We start from the raw sequence: 21,974 nt of genomic DNA on the forward strand, positions 1-21,974 counted from the left end.
GGGTCGGTTAACTACACACAGGGCCTGAGTTCGGGGCTATGGCCGACAGATAAACAAAGGTAAACAAAGTGGAGTACCGTGATAAATGAACAGTCCAGCAGGCATCAGCTATGTAGCCAAGTGATCATAGGGTCCAGTGTACAGCAATAGATGGAACAGGGAAGCCGCTAGGTAGTCGTTACTACGCTAGCACGCGGGAGACACAGCGTTTAAAGTTAGCCTTCCCGGGTAAGTAGAAGCGTCGATGTTGAGTTGATGTTGAGATGTGTCTGTTACTTGAAACTCTGTGAAGCATTTATTTGGGCTGCAATTTCTGAGGCTGGTAAATCTAATGAACGTATCCTCTGCAGCAGAGGTGACTCTGCGTCTTCCATTCCTGTAGCGCTTGATGGTTTTTGCGACTGCACTTGAAGAAATTTTCAAAGTTCTTGGTCTACCAAATATGGCTATCTTCTGTATACCCCGCCTACCTTGTCTCAACACAACTGATTGGCTAAAACACGTTAAGAAGTAAAGAAATTCCACAAATGAACTTTTAAGAAGGCACACCTGTTAATTGAAATGCATTTCAGGTGACTATCTCATGAAGCTTGTTGAGAGAATGCCAAGAGTGTGCACAGCTGTCATCAAGGCAAAGGGTTGCTATTTGAAGAATCTCAAATATAAAATATATTTTGATTTGTTTAACACTTTTTTGGTTACTACATGATTCCATTTGTTATTTCATAGTTTTGATGTCTCCACCATTATTCTACAATGTAGAAAATAGTACAAATATTTGAATGAGTAACGCTTCAGGGATACAGATTGAACAGAGTCCTAAAATTAATACTGTATATCTCCATGACATAGTAACACATAATGTCATCTAATTGGCAGTCGAGTCCTTAGTTCACAAGTCGTGAAAATGGTTGTTGAGTCTTTGGTGATATCAATATTCTGCCACTAGATGGCAGAAACGTACAAAGCTTACTGTATCTCCTTATTTTTTTTATCATAGTAGTTATGTTGTAACATGTAGCCTATTCTAGATAGGTCCTCTATAGGCTAAAAACTATATTATTCTATGCATGTGCACGTCGTTCTCACATACTAACCAAACAGATAGACACACCCCAAAACCTAGAACGAGTAGCAAAAAAAATACTCATGTTTTGAGGATTTGGTTGTCATTAAACATGGGTGTGAATTCATGGTGGTGAATTAAAAAACAAGTGACTTTAGTTTTTAGTGCACTTCAAATGGCAAAAGGAATGAGGAGCAGTTGAATGTTTGGACCATAATGAGACAGTAATAGCTCCAGGTCTGGCCTGACACTTTCATATTATGACACTAAATCATTCACTGGTTCAAGCTGTGAAAATCATTTCATGTTTTGGCAGGCTTTTGCTGCAAGGTGCCCATCTCACTGGTAGTTTTGAGTAATTATTGTTGTAGCTTCTGCAACTGATTTGTAACTGACTGGCCAATCGAGACTGTTATTACACTGTTATTACGTAGAAGAGTGACTAGGGTCAGTGGTCCTAGCAGTGGCCCTCTTTAGGGGAATTCGATGACAGGTAAGGTGTCAAAATGGGGAAAGTTTGGCCTGATTTGAGAAGTCTACTGTCTGGACTATGACCATGGTGGATTATGACCACTGAGGAATTCATGGGCTATCACAGGGCTGGTCTATCCTGGTCCTGGGCGGTCGCGTTGTGTGCATGCCTTTGTTCCAGACATGCACTAATACATTGGATTATAAAAAAAAAACATTATTCTATCTAAACCACCCGTGACCTAGCATTTTGTAGAGTTGCAAATTGAATTGTTTTCTGAACATTTTTGATAGGCCTATCGCCATTATTGAAATGAACAATTTAGGTTTGCGATGATTCGTTTAGACGTTTCATTATTTGTTTACTTTTTCAACTGATTCAAACATTTATCATTCAAGACGTCACCACACGCCCTGCAACTGATAGCTTCTCTAACCCACATTGCATTGTACTACCCTACCATCATATAAATGCATTGAGTAAATGTGCAGTCTCACTTTACACCTCACACACAAACAATGAATTGTTTGTAGACTGTAATAACTTCCTGGCCCCAGCCCTAAACCTCTTTATTAACCAATCAACGCCCTGGCTGGCACACACACACACACACACACACACACACACACACACACACACACACACACACACACACACACACACACACACACACACACACCATGCTCCAAATCTCCTGCTTGGGGTGTGTTTTCTTTATGTTTGAGGATGATCAAGGCTTTGTTTTTTAGCCAATCAGGGGTCAGAGGAAATCAGGCCACCTCGGTCCACATAGGAACAATACAACTGGCTCCACCCACCAACAGGCACAGCAGGAAGTGGACATGTCCTGGCGAGGTGGACATCACGTGAAATTTGGCAGGCGTGTGGGCAGTGTTCCCAAATTCCAAGGTGTGGGTATTGTGAAAGGGAGGGAAAGAAAGTGTTTCTTAATCTCACACTGGTAAAAGGTCATGTGGTAGTGGTTCAATGTTTCTGTGGTAGTTCTATATGAAATAAACTATATAGAAATATGAACTGTATATGCAGTATAATACTCTGTGAAGATATTCCAGATGCTATTTGGTTATAAATCAATTCATCTTAAAGAGAAAGAGTAGTCCTACACAAACACTTTTCAGTGTTCGTGTAGACGAATGAAGTGGCTGTGAAATGAGTTGATGATGATTTGGCATGCATTGACAAGCGAATAATATCGCCTTTTCATGTTATCAGTTACGAGAGGAATGTCGATATCTTATCTTCCCATGAATACAGTAGCAAGCGTTGGGCTTTCCTCCGAACAGAACAACACACTGTGATATAACATACAGCCAGGGATGTGGACCCACCTGTAAAAGCTTTACCTGTAGAGATTTATCTCTATGACTGAATCTCTAATCCGTGCTTTAGAACAGCCTGCCAAGACATCGTTTCAACGACTATCATCTACGGTACAATGTGTAACCGATGTGAAATGGCTAGTTAGTTAGCGGTGGTGCGCGCTAATAGCGTTTCAATTAGTGACGTCACTCACTCTGAGACTTGAAATAGGGTTTCCCCTTGCGTTGCAAGGGCCGCGGCTTTTGTGGCGCGATGGGTAACGATGCTTCGTGGGTGTCAGTTGTTGATGTGTGCAAGGGTCCCTGGTTCGAGTCCGGGTTGGGGCGAAGAGAGGGACGGAACCTACAGTGTTACAAATGCACAGAATCAAAGTGCTGCCCGACAGAGGCAGCAGACACTGTAAACATTAACTGTGACAAGAGTTGGGTGGGGCAGCCATATATAGAGATATATTGTATGTATTTGTACATAGCCTATGTCTCTGGTGGTTAGACCAGGCACGTGAGGTTCTTACTGTAGATCAAAGGCACGGGGAATGATTCATGTACAGTACATATCTATAGAGGTGAAAGGGATGTTAATGAATGATTAGGGTAAGCCATGAAGTTAATGTCTACTTAACTTGTGTACTGTATGGGAGGTATGATATTGTGGTCTCACCTCGGTCTGCGTTGTTGTTCACTGGCCGCTATTGACTTTCTAGATGCATTATGGTGCTGTGCAAGAATGACAAAACGTTAACGTTGACTCCTAATGAATGTGAGTGTTTGGGACTGTCATGAATGCGAGGTAAAATATAATTTAAATAAATAAGTAAAGTAAATAGGGCCAAAAAAAGGTGTTTGAATTAGGAGGTGAACAGCACTGAACAGCACTGTACCACAGAGTTTGCGCTTATCCAATGAAGACTTATCAGGAGTCCAATGCTGGTTTGATTGATTGATACACGATAAGTAATGGTGTTTACATTTTTGTAATTTAGCAGACGCTCTTATCCAAAGAGATTTACAGTAGTGAGTGCATACATTTTAACGTGTTCATAACCTCTTATCTGGAGGGTTGTTGGAATACATCCTATGTGCTACCTACTGCCATTGTGCCCTTGAGCAAGGCACTTAACCTCCAAACTGTTCCAGGGGCCACTGCTCTGCAGGTGACCCTGTGTTGCTCCCAAACTGTTATGTGTTTGTGTGTGTGGGGGTGTTGGGTTGGGCACTTAGACATCAGAGGGAAGGATTTCCGTGCAAATGTCAAACGGATAAAGATCTATTCAATTCTATCTGTTTTTCATAGTGAGGGTGTATCCTCAAGGATCTGCCTTACATTAGACGTGCCAGCTGTGACTAAACTACTGAGGGAATGTGCTTCCTGTGTTCTGTCATGCCTCCTAGTCACTTGTTAGTGAAAGCATCACAGCACAATGCAATCCTGCATATAAAATCAAATTCACTTCAACATCCTCCTCCATCTTTCTATAAAGCATTGAAAGGTCAAAGAAACTTTACAAGACCAGACGACGTTCAAAGGCACTTCGGTGCATGGGTGATATTCAGCTACATTCCTGGGGCATCTTATTTTTCTTATCTGATATCAGCTGTCATGATAAAAAAATATATATATATAATCCTGAAAAGGAAACTATGTCTCATCGTAAAACAACTTTATTTGTTTTGGTTAGACGCTAACCTAAAGGTGGTTTCAAAGGAAATACTAACATTTATTTAATTTACTATCAAGATGGACGAATCATATTGCAAATTGTACGGTGATAAAGAAATCACACCTGAAGAATCTCTTTTAAGTGAAATTGTCACGACTTCCGCCGAAGTCGGCTATTCTCCCTGTTCGGGCGGCGTTCGGCGGTCGACGTCACCGGCTTTCTAGCCATCGCCGCTCCATTTTTCATGTATCCATTTGTTTTGTCTTGTGCCCTGCACACCTGGTTTTCATTCCCCAATCAATTCATATGCATTTATTCCTCTGTTCCCCATCATGTGTTTGTGTAGGATTGTTTGTGTTACGTGTATTTGGATATTGTGGATATTGTTACGCGCATTACTTTTTGTCTATGTTCAGTGTTTTGAGCACATTTTTTGTTATTTTTGTGCTGTCATTTTGACCGGAATAAAAAGTGCGCCTGTTCACTACATTCTGCTCTCCTGCACCTGACTTCACCTCCGATACACACTCCTAACAGAAATATAGACTTGGGTATATTTTATTTTTAAATTCCTTTCAATAGGTATTTTCCTTGTGTTTGAAAACATGTGGCACCCACCTGCTATGAAACAAAATTCAAATCAAATCAAATGTTAATTGTCACATGCGCAACAGGTGAAATGCTTACTTACAAGCCCAGTTTAAAAAAAATTTAAAAAATGTATAAGAAATAAATGTAACAAATAATTAAAGAGCAGCAGTAAAATAACAATAGTGAGGCTATATACAGGGGGTACCAGTACAGAGTCAATGTGTGGGGGCATCGGTTATTCGAGGTAATTGAGGTAATATGTACATGTAGGTATAGTTATTAAAGTGACTATGCATAGATAATAGCAGAGAGTAGCAGTCTGAAAGAGGGGGGCGGGGGGCAATGCAAATAGTCTGGGTAGCCATTTGATTAGATGTTCAGGAGTCTTATGGCTTGGTGGTAGAAGCTGTTTAGAAGCCTCTTGGACCTAGACTTGGCGCTCTGGTACCATTTTCCATGCGGTAACAGAGAGAACAGTCTATGACTAAGGTGGCTGGAGTCTTTGACCATTTTTAGGGCCTTCCTCTGACACCGCCTGGTATAGAGGTCCTGGATGGCAGGAAGCTTGGCCCCAGTGATGTACTGGGCCGTACGCACTACCCTCTGTTGTGCCTTGCGGTCGGAGGCCGAGCAGTTGCCATACCAGGCAGGGATGCAACCAGTCAGGATGCTCTCGATGGTGCAGCTGTAGAACCTTTTGAGGATCTGAGGACCCATGCCAAATCTTTTCAGTCTCCTGAGGGGGAATAGGTTTTGTTGTGTCCTCTTCACGACTGTCTTGGTGTTGCTTGGATCATGTCAATTTGTTGGTGATGTGGACACCAAGGAACTTGAAGCGCTCATCCTGCTTCACCACAGCCCTGTCAATGAGAATGGGGGCATGCTCGGCCTACTTTTCCTGTAGTCCACAATCATCTCCTTTGTCTTGGTCATGTTGAGGGAGAGGTTGTTGTCCTGGCACCACATGGCCAGGTCTCTGACCTCCCTATGGGCTGTCTCATCGTTGTCGGTGATCAGGCCTACCACTGTTGTGTCATTGGCAAACTTATTGATGTTGTTGGAGTCGTGCCTGTCCGTGCAGTCATGAGTGATCAGGGAGTACAGGAGGGGACTGAGCACGCAACCCTGAGGGGCCCCCGTGTTGAGGATCAGCATGGCGGATGTGTTGTTACCTACCCTTACCACCTGGGGGTGGCCCGTCAGGAAGTCCAGGGTCTAGTTACATTTACATTTACATTTAAGTCATTTAGCAGACGCTCTTATCCAGAGCGACTTACAAATTGGTGCATTCACCTTATGATATCCAGTGGAACAACCACTTTACAATAGTGCATCTAAATCTTTTAAGGGGGGGGGGGTTAGAAGGATTACTTTATCCTATCCTAGGTATTCCTTAAAGAGGTGGGGTTTCAGGTGTCTCCGGAAGGTGGTGATTGACTCCGCTGTCCTGGCGTCGTGAGGGAGTTTGTTCCACCATTGGGGTGCCAGAGCAGCGAACAGTTTTGACTGGGCTGAGCGGGAACTGTACTTCCTCAGAGGTAGGGAGGCGAGCAGGCCAGAGGTGGATGAACGCAGTGCCCTTGTTTGGGTGTAGGGCCTGATCAGAGCCTGAAGGTACGGAGGTGCCGTTCCCCTCACAGCTCCGTAGGCAAGCACCATGGTCTTGTAGCGGATGCGAGCTTCAACTGGAAGCCAGTGGAGAGAGCGGAGGAGCGGGGTGACGTGAGAGAACTTGGGAAGGTTGAACACCAGACGGGCTGCGGCGTTCTGGATGAGTTGTAGGGGTTTAATGGCACAGGCAGGGAGCCCAGCCAACAGCGAGTTGCAGTAATCCAGATGGGAGATGACAAGGGCCTGGATTAGGACCTGCGCCGCTTCCTGTGTGAGGCAGGGTCGTACTCTGCGAATGTTGTAGAGCATGAACCTACAGGAACGGGTCACCGCCTTGATGTTAGTTGAGAACAACAGGGTGTTGTCCAGGATCACGCCAAGGTTCTTAGCACTCTGGGAGGAGGACACAATGGAGTTGTCAACCGTGATGGCGAGATCATGGAACGGGCAGTCCTTCCCCGGGAGGAAGAGCAGCTCCGTCTTGCCGAGGTTCAGCTTGAGGTGGTGATCCGTCATCCACACTGATATGTCTGCCAGACATGCAGAGATGCGATTCGCCACCTGGTTATCAGAAGGGGGAAAGGAGAAGATTAATTGTGTGTCGTCTGCATAGCAATGATAGGAGAGACCATGTGAGGATATGACAGAGCCAAGTGACTTGGTGTATAGCGAGAATAGGAGAGGTTCTAGAACAGAGCCCTGGGGGACACCAGTGGTGAGAGCACGTGGTGCGGAGACAGATTCTCGCCACGCCACCTGGTAGGAGCGACCTGTCAGGTAGGACGCAATCCAAGCGTGGGCCGCGCCGGAGATGCCCAACTCGGAGAGGGTGGAGAGGAGGATCTGATGGTTCACAGTATCAAAGGCAGCCGATAGGTCTAGAAGGATGAGAGCAGAGGAGAGAGAGTTAGCTTTAGCAGTGCGGAGCGCCTCCGTGACACAGAGAAGAGCAGTCTCAGTTGAATGACTAGTCTTGAAACCTGACTGATTTGGATCAAGAAGGTCATTCTGAGAGAGATAGCAGGAGAGCTGGCCAAGGACGGCACGTTCAAGAGTTTTGGAGAGAAAAGAAAGAAGGGATACTGGTCTGTAGTTGTTGACATCGGAGGGATCGAGTGTAGGTTTTTTCAGAAGGGGTGCAACTCTCGCTCTCTTGAAGACGGAAGGGACGTAGCCAGCGGTCAAGGATGAGTTGATGAGCGAGGTGAGGTAAGGGAGAAGGTCTCCGGAAATGGTCTGGAGAAGAGAGGAGGGGATAGGGTCAAGCGGGCAGGTTGTTGGGCGGCCGGCCGTCACAAGACGCAAGATTTCATCTGGAGAGAGAGGGGAGAAAGAGGTCAAAGCACAGGGTAGGGCAGTGTGAGCAGAACCAGAGCGAGGTGTTTAGTCCCATGGTCCTTAGCTTATTGATGAGCTTTGAGGGCACTATTGTGGCACTATTGTAGTCAATGAACAGCATTCTCACATAGGTGTTCCTTTTGTCCAGGTGGGAAAGGGCAGTGTGGAGTGCAATAGAGATTGCATCATCTGTGGATCTGTTAGGGCGGTATGCAAATTGGAGTGGGTCTAGGGTTTCTGGGATAATGGTGTTGATGTGAGCCATGACCAGCCTTTCAACGCACTTCATGGCTACAGACGTGAGTGCTACGGGTCGGTGGTCATTTAGGCAGGTTACCTTAATGTTCTTGGGCTCAGGACTATGGTGGTCTGCTTGAAACATGTTGGTATTACAGACTCAGACAGTAAGAGGTTTAAAATGTCAGTGAAGACACTTGGCAGTTGGTCAACGCGTTCTCGTGGGAGTACACGTCCTGGTAATCTGTCAGGCCCTGCGACCTTGTGAATGTTGACCTGTTTAAAGGTCTTACTCACATCGGCTGTTGAGAGCGTGATTACACAGTTGTCCGGAACAGCTGATGCCCTCATGCATGTTTCAGTGTTACTTGTCTCGAAGCGAACATAGAAGTAATTTAGCTCGTCTGGTAGGCTCGTGTCACTGGGCACCTCTCAGCTGTGCTTCCCTTTGTAGTCTGTAATAGTTTGCAAGCCCTACCACATCCAACGAGCGTCAGAGCCGGTGTAGTATCACATGTTGTCATATGATCCCATCCTATTGTAACGCCCTGGCCATAGAGAGGGGTTTTTTGTTCTTTATTTTGGTTAGGCCAGGGTGTTACATTGCGTTCTATGTTCGTTTTCTAGGTTTTTTGTATTTCTTTGTTTTGGGCCGTGTGTGGCTCCCAATCAGGCACAGCTGAAGTTCGTTGTTGCTGATTGGGAGTCACACATAAGGCGCATGTTTTTCCTTTGGGTTTTGTGGGTAATTGTTTCTGTTTCTGTTGAGTGTTTTGCACCTGACAGGACTGTTTGGCTGTCAGTTTTCTCGTTTTGTTTTGTGTAGTGTTCTTTAGTAAATTAAAATCAGGATGAACACTAACTCCGCTGCGCCTTGGTCTACTCTCTCTCCCGACAGCCGTTACACCTATAATTAATTATTTTGCCCCCATTGACTTTATTCCAAGAAACCTGTTTGAACCAAATCTAGACTTGTTATAAAAGTGCGACTAATTTCCGCTGAACAGAACACATTTTCCCAGTGGCAGTATGAAACATTTAGTTCTGATAGTTCAGTCGGCACGTTGAGTCATGATGCTATAGTTACTCGGAATAAAGATAGCCTAAAGACAGCCAGAAGGGCCACTTTCCACCGTCTCGTCTGATGCATGTTGAGAATTAGCTGTATGTCCTGATTGAGTTCTGTTTATTGCTCCTTCAGGTGCTGTATAGTAATATCACCTGGAAAGACTGATGTGTTGCTAGATAGATAAAGGCTTGGCGTGCTCCTATCTTCATGTTTCCAGGTGTCCCTCTAACATTTTTTGAAAGTTTTGGGTGGGTCAAACATTAATAATCTATGTTAGTAAGGGTTGACGGGGCACTACATTATGAAATCACATAATTCACATCCAAAATGTATTATTTGAATGCAGGAATCAGTAATTTCCTAAAGAACATACACTTGTTTTGAAGTACAGTTCAAGCTCAGGTCAGCCTTTAAGTTAAATTAATAAACAACCATCTATATGACTATTACATGAATAGCGAAATAGCTAATAAATAACTTATTATAAGTATGTATGGCCTAAGGCCTACGGCCTACATAGCTTCGATAAGTTGCAATAGTTAACAGAGAGCTGCTTGGTAAAGTACACCAGTAAATAACACCTTGTGTTAAGGGGGACATAGGTGGAAATTCAATCCAACAAGCTATCTACAATCCAACAAGGTTAAGCAATGTACAACAATGTACATGTTAATGTACAACCGAAACAAACCTTTCGGCGTTATTCAAGCGGAAGATATCAAACTACTCAGGGGTGCACTAAAACATTATTAGTATGACAGATTCATTTAACTACTGGATATTAAATATATATGGAACTTCCTTCAAAGCAATATAGAGCTATAGAGCTGTATAAAAGTGTTTTATTGCAGTGGCATCAGAACTGTATTACAGTATGCCCATAAACTAACTGGTTGGCATACTCTTTTAGAGGATGGCCACACTGTCAGCAATGACTGAGAGCATGTACTATAAAAGCACTGTAGAGCTTTCAGACCAAGCCACATTAAAGGCCAGTTAATGTTTAAAATCAGGCATATTTCTGTACGACATGACTTAGATCTTGGAGTCAAGTATAATATTCCCAGTTATCAGCCTTGGCAACAGTTACCCATGTGGCAATACCATGCCCCAAAGCACTGCAAGAAATACCAATGCGAATAAATCAAGTGATACTAGCTTTTTATTAAGAGCTCATCCCAGAGATGAACTACTATATTAGAATGTTCTACAATGGGCTTCTGGTTCTACTATTGGTAAAGTTGACCACGTTTCTGTCCTCTACTGTCATTATTTATTATCTGGCGGTTGGTTTTTCTGGCTTATCCATGGTTTTTCTTTCCACACATTGACACCATTACACCAACTATTTTGGGGATCAAATCAACACCAATTTCACTCTGCGTACATCTGCATACATTTGCTGGATCATTTCCATGTTTGCTCAATAGTGTACCATTCCTCTCCCATCTAATGAGCCTGTAACGCGGGTCGTACAAAGGGGACCAAGGTGCGGCGTGTGAAGTGCTCATAATTAACTTTTAATGAAACACTAATACAAAATCAACAAAATCGACCGTCAACAGTTCTGTCAGGTACAAGGAACAAAACAGAAAACAACTACCCACAAACCACAGGAAAAAACACCCCTACTAAATATGACCTCCAATTAGAGGCAACGAGGAACAGCTGCCTCCAATTGAAGGTCAACCCAATAAGCTCCAACCTAGAAATAGACAAACTAGAAATCCAACATAGAAAAAACACAAAAACACCCCCTGTCACGCCCTGACCACTCTACCATAGAGAATAACAACTTATATTGGTCAGGAAGTGACAGTACCCCCCCCCCCCCAAAGGTGCAGACTCCGAATGCAAACTAAACAAAAAACCCACAAAAACAACCCCAAACCTAAAGGGAGGGATGGGAGGGTGGAAAAATGTCTATGGTGGCGGCTCTGGTTCCGGGCGTAGTACCCCCACCGCCCGCTGATCCCCCCGCTTCTGTTTGTCCGGAGGAACCAGACCATGGATCATCTTCGGAGGCTTCGGACCGCCAACCGCTGCCGAAGACTCTGGGTTGCAGACCATCGCCGAAGGCTCTGGGTTGCAGACCACCGCCGAAGGCTCTGGGCTGCAGACCACCGCCGAAGGCTCTGGGCTGCAGACCACCGCCGAAGGCTCTGGGCTGCAGACCACCGCCGAAGGCACTGGGCTGCAGACCACCGCCGAAGGCACTGGGCTGCAGACCACCGCCGAAGGCTCTGGGTTGCAGACCACCACTGAAGGCCGAGTGCTCACAGCAGGCACTGGCTGTACCGGGTTATGGATGCGCACTGGAGGGAGAGTGTGAGGAGCAGGAATCGGTCTCACCGGACTGGGAAGACGCACTAATGGCCGAGTGCTCATAGCAGGCACTGGCTGTACCGGGTTATGGAGGCGCACTGGAGGGCGAGTGCGGGGAACAGGAACAGGACGTACTGGGCTGGGCAGGCGCACTGGAGGCCTGATGCATGGGGCTGGCTTTGGATGCGCCAGACTAGTAACACGCACCTCGGGGCCAGTGCGAGGAGCAGGAACAGGACGTACTGGATTATGGAGGTGTACCGGAGAGAGAGTGTGAGAGGCAGGCACATGCTCACCACAATAAGCACGGGGAGTTGGCTCAGGGCTCACCCCTGGCCCAGCCAAACTACCCGTGTGCCCCCCCAAAATGTTTTTGGGGGCTGCCTCTCGTTCTTCCCCGGTAGACTCCGATATCTTTCAATAACTTGCCCCCAAGTCCAGTTTCTCCTCTCCATCCATTCCATGTATGACCAGGTGTCCATCTCTGCCTGGGCACGCCGCTTGATCCAGTCATGGTGGGTAGTTCTGTAACGCGGGTCGTACAAAGGGGACCAAGGTGCGGCATGTGAAGTGCTCATAATTTACTTTTAATGAAACACTAATACAATAACAACAAAAACGACCGTCAACAGTTCTGTCAGGTACAAGGAACAAAACAGAAAACAACTACCCACAAACCACAAGAAAAAACACCCCTACTAAATATGATCTCCAATTAGAGGCAACGAGGAACAGCTGCCTCCAATTGAAGGTCAACCCAATAAACCCCAACCTAGAAATAGACAAACTAGACAAACATAGAAATAGAAAACAGAACAAACACAAAAACACCCCCTGTCACGCGCTGACCACTCTACCATAGAAAATAACAAGTTATATTGGTCAGGACGTGACAGAGTCCAACATGCTGGGAGAGGAAATGTGCTCAAATCTCTGAATCACCTATAGTTTACTCAAGCCTCCGGTCCCAAACATGCCCAATAAAAGTTTGTTGACGATTGACAAAAGTTTTAGAGTATTTTTTTATTTTTTATTTTTTATTTTCACCTTTATTTAACTAGGCAAGTCAGTTAAGAACAAATTCTTATTTACAATGATGGCCTTCCCCGGCCAAACCTGGATGACGCTGGGCCAATTGTGCGCCGACTCCGAATCATGGCCAGATGTGATACAGCCATATACTCATGTATTATATACACATGTATTATATACTCATGTATTATATACACATGTATTATATACTCATGTATTATATACTCATGTATTATATACACATGTATTATATACACACGTATTATATACACATGTATTATATACTCATGTATTGTTATATACACATGTATTATACACTCATGTATTATATACTCATGCATTATATACAGTTGAAGTCGGAAGTTTATATACACCTCAGCCAAATACATTTAAACTCCGTTTTTCACAAATTCTGACATTTAATCCTTGTAAAAATTCCCTGTCTTAGGTCAGTTAGGATCACCATTTTATTTTAAGAATGTGAAATGTCAGAATAATAGTAGAGAGAATGATTTATTTCAGCTTCTATTTCTTTCATCACATTCCCAGTGGGTCAGAAGTTTACATACACTCAATTAGTTTTTGGTAGCATTGCCTTTAAATTGTTTAACTTGGGTCAAACGTTTCGGGTAGCCTTCCACAAGCTTCCCACAATAAGTTGGGTGAATTTTGGCTCATTCCTCCTGACACAGCTGGTGTAACTGAGTCAGGTTTGTAGGCCTCCTTGCTCGCACACGCTTTCTCAGTCTGTCATGTTCTGTAGGCTTGAGGTTAGGGCTTTGTGATTGCCACTCCAATACCTTGACTTTGTTGTCCTTAAGCCGTTTTGCCAACTTTGGAAGTATGCTTGGGGTCATTGTCCATTTGGAAGACCCATTTGTGACCATGCTTTAACTTCCTGACTGATGTCTTCCCTGTGGCTCAGTTGGTAGAGCATGGTGTTTGCAACGCCAGTATGGTGTGTGCAACGCCAGGGTTGTGGGTTTGATTCCCATGGGGGGCCAGTACAAAAAAAATGCATGAAATTAAATGTATGAAATGTATGCATTCGCTACTGTAAATTGCTCTGGATAAAAGTGTCTGCTAAAATTACAAAAAAAATGAGATGTTGCTTCAATATATCCACATAATTTTCCATCCTCATGATGCCATCTATTTTGTGAAGTGCACCAGTCCCTCCTGCAGCAAGGCACCCCCACAGCATGATGCTGCCACCCCCATGCTTCACGGTTGGGATGGCGTTCTTCGGCTTGCAAGCCTCCCCTTTTTCCTCCAAACATAACGATGGTCATTATGGCCAAACAGTTCTATTTTTGTTTCATCAGACCAGAGAACATTTCTCCAAAAAGTACAATCTTTGTCCCCATGTGCAGTTGCAAACCGTAGTCTGGCTTTTTTTATGGCAGTTTTGGAGCAGTGGCTTCTTCCTTGCTGAGCGGCCTTTCAGGTTATGTCGATATAGGACTCGTTTTACTGTGGATATAGATATTTTTGTACCTGTTTCCTCCAGCATCTTCACAAGGTCCTTTGCTGTTGTTCTGGGATTGATTTGCACTTTTCGCACCAAATTACGTTCAACTCTAGGAGACAGAACGCGTCTCCTTCCTGAGCGGTATGACGGCTGTGTGGTCCCATGGTGTATATACTTGCATACTATTGTTTGTACAGATGAACGTGGTACCTTCAGGCATTGGCTTATTTCTTTAGATTTTCCCATGATGTCAAGCAAAGAGGCACTGAGTTTGAAGGTAGGCCTTGAAATACATCCACAGGTACACCTCCAATTGACTCAAATTATGTCAATTAGTCTATCAAAAGCTTCTAAAGCCATGACATAATTTTCTGGAATTTTCCAAGCTGTTTAAAGGCACAGTCAACTTAGTGTATGTAAACTTCTGACCCACTGGAATTGTGATTTACAGTGAATTATAAGTGAAATAATCTGTCTGTAAACAATTGTTGGAAGAATGACTTGTGTCATGCACAAAGTAGATGTCCTAACCGACTAGCCAAAACTATAGTTTGTTAACAAGAAATTTGTGGAGTGGTTGAAAAACGAGTTTTAATGAATCCAACCTAAGTGTATGTAAACTTCCGACTTCAACTGTACATGAAGCACTCTGTATTCTGTTTATTGTTCCTAGATTCACTTTGACGCCTTTTCTATGTTCTTAGATTCACTTTGGTGCCTTTTCTATGTTCCTGGATTCACTTTGGTGCCTTTTCTATGTTCCTGGATTCACTTTGGTGCCTTTTCTATGTTCCTGGATTCACTTTGGCGGCTTTTCTATGTTCCTGGATTCTCTTTGGTGCCTTTTCTATGTTCCTCTTTCCACTTTGGTGCCTTTTCTATGTTCCTGGATTCACTTTCACGCCTTTTCTATGTATTTCCAGGGAGCATGATGATGGATTGTCAAGTGCTGGTGTAGGTCGTGTAGGTGCTTGTCTGAAGTGGGTGGTGGTGTGTGGGAGCACCCGTAGTGAAAGAAAAGTCTTAGAGAAAGGGAAGAGTGCAACACAGGCTTTTTATCATTACATAAGTGACATCAACTTTGTGTGAAGTTGAGGAACACGTGTTCTACAGTATAATGACTCCTAAATAGATCTCTGCCTCACTAGTATGTTTTGACAAACATCTCAAAACAATTAAGTAAATCAGTAAAACTATTTTAAATGAACCGCCCACATATTTTTATCATGTCTTTTCTTGTTTGGAAACCTCAATATTTGGGTGACCATTTTGACAAGCTTAGTCAGCTGTCAATGTCTTAATAATACAGGTGACATTTGAAATATTATTTCTCGCTTATATAAAAGCAAAGTTCCAAAGATATCCAAAACCATATCGCAAGTGTGGTGCATTTGCCCTCTAGCCCCATAAAATACAAATAAGGTAATTTGCATACCCAAAACATTGGTCATACCATTACTTTTTTGGTCACCGTGGGTGGAAACCCGGCTTCAAATAATATTTGAAATCATATGAATACTTTAAGTGTTTACTTTAGTCTGCCTGGAGTGCTAGGTGGGTGGGTTTGCACTTTTGGGACTTTTCTATTGGTTCCATTGCAACTGGCAAACTCAATCAAGCATAGCAAAAGTATAAGATATTATTTCAAATAGTATTTTAACCCTGGTCAGGGTGGGTGGTGCCTTGTCAGAAGTTTCTCACGTGGCAGTGACCCTTTGACCTCCAATCCATAGATCAGTCAAAAAAAACAGCCGGCCAGTAACAAGAAGGCAGGAAAAGCCCAGTAGCTGAAAAATTACTAGCCCAAAGGCCGGCAGATGGCGATATTGAGTCGTTTCATCTTACCGTCCAAATGAATTGTATGCGACCGGCAATACACTCGTACCGAAAACATTCTCCATTCAGGCTACAAAGGCTTTAATTTCTTCCCTAACTATTGGAGGTGTAGATTACAGCTCACATTCCAGTGGTCAAACTTGTGAACAAGGCTGCATGGGATTTCTCTTAATGCCGCTTTAGGTATAATGCCAGGAACAGCTTGCGAGATGGCACATTTTTTATTTCTTTTTTTATTTATTGAATAAAAAATAAAAAAATCTCCCCAATTTCGTGGTATCCAATTGGAAGTAGTTACAGTCCTGTCTCATCGCTGCAACTCCCATACGGACTCGGGAGAGGCGAAGGTCGAGAGCCATGCATCCTCTGAAACACAACCCAACCCACACTGCTTCTTGACACAATGCACATCCAACCCGGAAGCCAGCCGCACCAATGTGTTGGAGGAAACACCGTACCGAGTGTGCACTGCGCCCGGCCCGCCACAGGAGTCGCTAGTGTGCAATGAGACAAGGATATCCCTGCCGGCCAAACCCTCCCTAACCCGGACGACGCTTTGCCAATTGTGCAGCGCCCCATGGACCTCCCAGTCGCGGCCGGCTGCGACAGAGCCTGGGCTCGAACCCAGGATCTCTGGTGGCACAGCTAGCACTGCCCCTAGATGGCACATTTTTTGGGGGGAAAATATGCGTGCTTTCCTTATGAAACACCATTTTCCACTATCATGCTAGAGTGGCTAAATGCTAATCAGAGATGTTGCATATTGCGTTCAGCCAATCAGGTTGCAGTAGTCTGTTGTTCACCCCTGGCTAAAAGGGGGCACAACATCGGGGGTAGCATTCCTAGGCAATAGCCACTCTAGTGTGGTAGTGGAAAATGGTGTTTCATAAAGAAAGTATGCATATTTTCCACCTTTTTCCCTCCTTCACACCATTAAATAAATTTAAGAAGGTAATGGAAGCCTTTGCAACCTGAATGGAGAATGTTTTATGCACAAACCGGTCCACGGGGGATACGAGTGTATTACTGGCTGCATGCAATGCGTTTGGACGGTAAAATGAAACGACTCAATGTCGCCATCTGCCGGCCTTTGGGGCTAGAAAATTACATGTTTTTAACTGGCTTTGTCAATAGACCTAATTCGCTAATTTAGGGCTCTGTTCGAACAGATCCGCTTTAGCAGACGTCCGCATAGTGGTTGTTTTGGCAGTGTTGGAGTGGATCTGCATTAGAGCTGTCAAATCCACAAGGTTCCTGGCATTATACCTAAAGCGGAGATTGCAATCGGCATTAAGAGAAATCCCATGCAGCCTTGTTCACAAGTTTGACCACTGGAATGTGAGATGTAATCTACACCTCCAATAGTCTGATAGAAATCCTCATTATTTTGTTTAATGATTTTCAATTTGAGGGTCATTATTTCTATATAGACTACACTTTGTCATTTTTAACATCTAATGACAATGGTCAACGGCGGCTGCTCACCGATTTGACAGCTCCAACGCACTTACACCGCCAACACCCCAAAACATCAGCTATGCAGGTTTCGGCGATCACTGGTTAACGCTTGATCTGATTTAATCTAGGCCTTAATGCACCTATGAGTCTCTGAACATCTCTGAAAATCCTAGGAATGCAAGATCCTCACTGTGTAATGATAATAAAAATACCAAGAATGATGATTCATGAAAAGCTATTGGACCAAGACTAAAGAACCATCCAAGAGGCAATTATCTCATCAATGAAGAGGGTTGGGGTTAATTTAATTCAAATTGCCCTCAGTGCAAAGGAGTGAAATCCAATGAATGGAGAGAAAAATGTATCAAAAGTATCTTCCCTTGATTGCCTGATAGCAATAGTATTATAGTTATAGCAAAAAAATATCCATTAGCTATCAAGCAGTCATGTAATTTTACAGACATCATGACTGTGTATTGTTGTAGTGATCTACGTGAAAGGCGTAGCTAAACGCCACAGACTAGTGTTTAGAACATGTGAATTGCATTTCGCCTTGGAAAAAGCCAATGAATAGCCAGTAGTCAGTGCCAAGGAATGCAGCATAAATCTTCTAAATGATCCCTCTAACTGAGTTGGTAGAATTACAGTGTGTAATTACCCAACATGCTCAAACTCCTAATATGTTGGCCAATGCAGTGGAGTATGCACAGGAGGGTCGTGTGTGCGCGCATGCATTTATTCTCATGCGTGCATGAGTGAGTCCATGCAGGGCGGTACGGAATAACACTCGTCTGTCAAGTAGTAGTAAATCATAGAATAATCTTTAGTCATTAGAAAATAATGAGGAATAAGTATAAAGCCATACATCATTGACAAGTATAATAGCCTAACTTCAATCCACCGCCCCAGGTTACAGAGCCGCAGAAATGCTTCAACTACAAGGGCATATGAAGAGAAGAGTTGAGTACATAGAACAAAACATATTTATTAAGTACTGTGGCTTTACAATGAATACAACACATGGCAAAAAGGGAAAATTGGTATGGATGGTATGAGACAATCAATCTTGAAACTCAATCAGTCTTGATATTTTAAATCACAATCCATCAAAATTCATACATCGTCAGGAGGAGTAGCAACAAGTGTTAATTTGTTTATGTCTAAATCAATGGGGGAGAGAGGACATTTAAATTCATTTATAGTCTTAACAATCATCATTCTGGACCATGGCAAAAAAGAAAGTACACAAACTCGACCAGGAAGCCGCGCAATATTCTTCCGCCAGTCTCTTTCGATCAACTGCGCAGGATTTGGCACCAAATGAAGAGGCAGAGAGAGAAGAACGCGGCTGAATTGTAGTCCTCGGAAGTGTAACAATATCTCTGGGTGTGGAGTTAAGTTTGAAATGCGCGTCCTTGGGAGCTTTTCTGCACATACCTGCTTTAATCAAAGCCGTTGAGTCAAAGCATAAATTCTTATTTTTCTTTAGAGCGCGCGCAATCTGTTTCCAATAGGCTTTGGTGTTGGACTCGTATCCAGGGCAAGTGGCTGGTTTGGCCACATATTCGCAGTCGAAACTTGTTTGCCCTTTTTTACAGTTCACGCTAAGCACAAAGGCATCGTCGCCTGTCGCAACCCAAGTGCATTGCATCTTGTCTTTGGCGGAGAATTTGCCCTTGAACACATTTCCTTTGGGGCTGCTGTTTTTCTTATCTGGAGATTGGACTGGGGGTTTTGGTTGCTCTCCGTCCTTTGGTCCCTCGTTTTCTTTCTTCTTCATCCCCCTTTTTTTGGATCCTTGACAGTGAGCCACCATAAACTGCTGAGATATGCAGGCAATAACCAGCATGACGGTTAAGTTGGTAAGAAGTGTCATGTCCCGCTAAAATATCTGCAAAAAATGGCATAGTTGTGTATGTTAGTACAGTACAATGACCTCCCATTCAAATAATTGCTACTGTAGTTTATCACAACACAGCAGCACGCAGATGAGATTTATGGAGGATAATGGCGCATCATTTTTAACACAACATAACAGTGGTTATTTTTAGTCAGCTCACCTGTGGATTTGGGAAAATGGAAATGGTTCAATCCCCGTTGTGACACCTCGGGAACGCGCACGTGGCATTTATAGAGCACCGACACACCTACCACCACTCCCTTATTCCACCAACGTGGAACATACGCTAAAGCGCACTGTTTGTCAGAGTTCACTTGTTGGTATCTTGTCAGAAGTCGTTGTCCTTAATTAGGCCTATACAGTCTATTGTCACTTATAACAAGTGAAAGCGTGCATACCGAAAATACACAATTGATTACACCTAAAAAAAATTATTCAGGACTTTTCTCTACACATGTTAAAGTGTACGCACTCCGGCCTAGTAGAAGTGCAGTGAGCAACGCATTGGCCGCAGCAGTCATTGAAAAAAATTATATTTTAAAGAAGTTGATACAACAGCGTCACTTACTGGGGAAAAGGGACACTGCACCTCAAAAAGTGTAGTTTTGAACACAAATGCGAACGTGAATGTTTCCATTATTGTTTATTTTGACTTTTTCCCTGCTGGTATTTAAAAAAAATGGGGACAGACAGGCTTTAAACCTAAAGCAAGCCAGTAAGGAACACAGACACACCAACAAGAATTAAGAACACACTTTATTCATTATATACAGACATTCATACATTGATTGTGACAGTTCTGTACAATGAACCAGTGGTAGAGTTTGCAGACTATGCCACTCTACTATGTGAATGACACAAAAACCTTGTCATGTTTTTCCCCAACACAGCATATTCAATACGTGGTTTATGGTAATACAAACATGCACATAAACGAACATACAAAAAATGGCAAAACCAATGGTGCATCTGCCTTAGGAGAGTACATTATAGGGTACCATAGGTTTGTCCAAATGTGTAGAGTGCTTTCTGACACAAAAACCATGGTACTCATTTTTGACAAAATGAGTACCACGCGAAAGATGATGGATTTAACTACCTGTCCATACCCGATCCACACATTCAGGTATGGATGCTTTCAGTTGTTATTGTGACCCTTGGAATTACAATTTCACCAAACATTTTGGATTGGTATCGGTCTCAATGGAACATTCACAACTCATGGTAAAATGGCTGGCTGGAAAGATGTTTGATTGACAGAAATGTCAGCACAATCATTCCCATGAAGAGGGTGTTCAAACTCTCTTCTATAATTTTTTTTTAGCAAAGTCCTCATCTGGGAAACCACTCTGAGCACCTCTTTAGTCAGACCTTTGAAATCATCTTCACAGGGAATCTAAATCTGGGAAACAGAAAGCAAAAGTAAATACAGTGAATAGGCTGGCATTTTCTACTCAGTAAAACACAAACTAGACTTTGAGCTAAACATGAAATCATATTGGTCATATTTTTATAGAATTTAATTAAAATTACTTTAAGAGACATACAAATGCTCATCATATTATCATCGTGATATTATACAATGACTACAATTCAGAAAATATCAACAGCCAACTTATTTCAACTGACCTTCATTATTAGCTCTGAAACCAACCAATGACATAGGAACAGATGCCTTGAAGTGACCGCCAACAATACTCTTGTGCAATCTTTTTGGCATTGCTCTTGACAGTGGGCTTGGTTGGTTTTGGAGTGGTTGGTTTGGGTGTCAGAAGCTTTTTCAGTACTGCTGTCTTTTTGTTCACTGCTGGTTTTGCTCCTGCGGGTTTTGCTCCTGCTGGTTTTGCAGCTGCTGGTCTTGCCTGCTCTGGTTTTGCTTGCACAGGTCTGGAATGCACTGGCTTTGTAGGTGCTGGTCTTGCTGGCTCAGGTCTTACCTGCTCTGGTCTTGGCTGCTCAGGCTTGGTTGCGGCTGGCTTAGCCTGCTTGACGATCGGTGCCTTGGGGGTCTCTGGTTTCGCCTGGGTTGGCTCCTGGGCTTTCTCCGGCTTTTGAGGGGTGGCTGCTGATGCTGCCTCTGGCGTGGAGGAAGCGGAGAACAACATCTGGGCGTCTTCCGGTGCCCTCTTGCACATCTGAGGCTTGATAGCCTTGGGTGACTGGCAGGCGTTCTGGAGTTTCCTCAGGTCCCACATGATCTGGGTGAAATAATGGCGAGGGTTGTTGTTGTAGGAACGGCACATCTGGGGCTTGCCCGTGTACTCGCACCAGTAGGTTCTCTCTGCACCCTGGCATGATATCCTCAGCCTGGTGACATCTCCCTGGCCGGTGACGCTCATATTGCACAAGTCCTTTGCCTTGTTGTTGAACTGGATGGGGTCCTCCCAGCCACTCTTCCTGTTCTCTGCAGTAGCAGTGGTGGCAGCACCACCACCGTTGCCTGCCCTCGTGTTGCCATTGCCGTTCTCGTTCTGACCCTCCACTGCCCAGAGGCAGCAGGCGAGGAGCAGCAGTGCGCTAGCCCAAGTCCACATGGTTATGCCAGATGATTAAGTGTGAGAGAGGGA

At 43.8% G+C, this 21,974-nt stretch overlaps 2 protein-coding genes across 2 annotated transcripts; both read right to left on the reverse strand.

The window, feature by feature from the left end:
- Positions 1-18,312: 18,312 nt before the first annotated feature.
- On the reverse strand, positions 18,313-19,688 carry LOC115205093 (fibroblast growth factor-binding protein 1). Its single transcript, XM_029770700.1, has 2 exons — positions 19,568-19,688; positions 18,313-19,398 (listed from the first exon to the last, which is right to left on the reverse strand). Exon 2 carries the CDS (start codon positions 19,381-19,383, stop codon positions 18,712-18,714), a length of 672 nt encoding a protein of 223 aa, XP_029626560.1. The 5' UTR covers positions 19,384-19,398; positions 19,568-19,688; the 3' UTR covers positions 18,313-18,711.
- Positions 19,689-20,145: 457 nt separating this feature from the next.
- Positions 20,146-21,974, reverse strand: LOC115205094 (fibroblast growth factor-binding protein 2). The gene is made up of 2 exons (XM_029770701.1): positions 21,037-21,974; positions 20,146-20,809 (listed from the first exon to the last, which is right to left on the reverse strand). The coding sequence occupies exon 1, from the start codon at positions 21,939-21,941 to the stop codon at positions 21,045-21,047; it is 897 nt and encodes a 298-aa protein (XP_029626561.1). The 5' UTR covers positions 21,942-21,974; the 3' UTR covers positions 20,146-20,809; positions 21,037-21,044.

This window comes from Salmo trutta, chromosome 13, assembly GCF_901001165.1.
Source record: "Salmo trutta chromosome 13, fSalTru1.1, whole genome shotgun sequence".
Lineage (NCBI taxonomy): Eukaryota > Metazoa > Chordata > Actinopteri > Salmoniformes > Salmonidae > Salmo > Salmo trutta.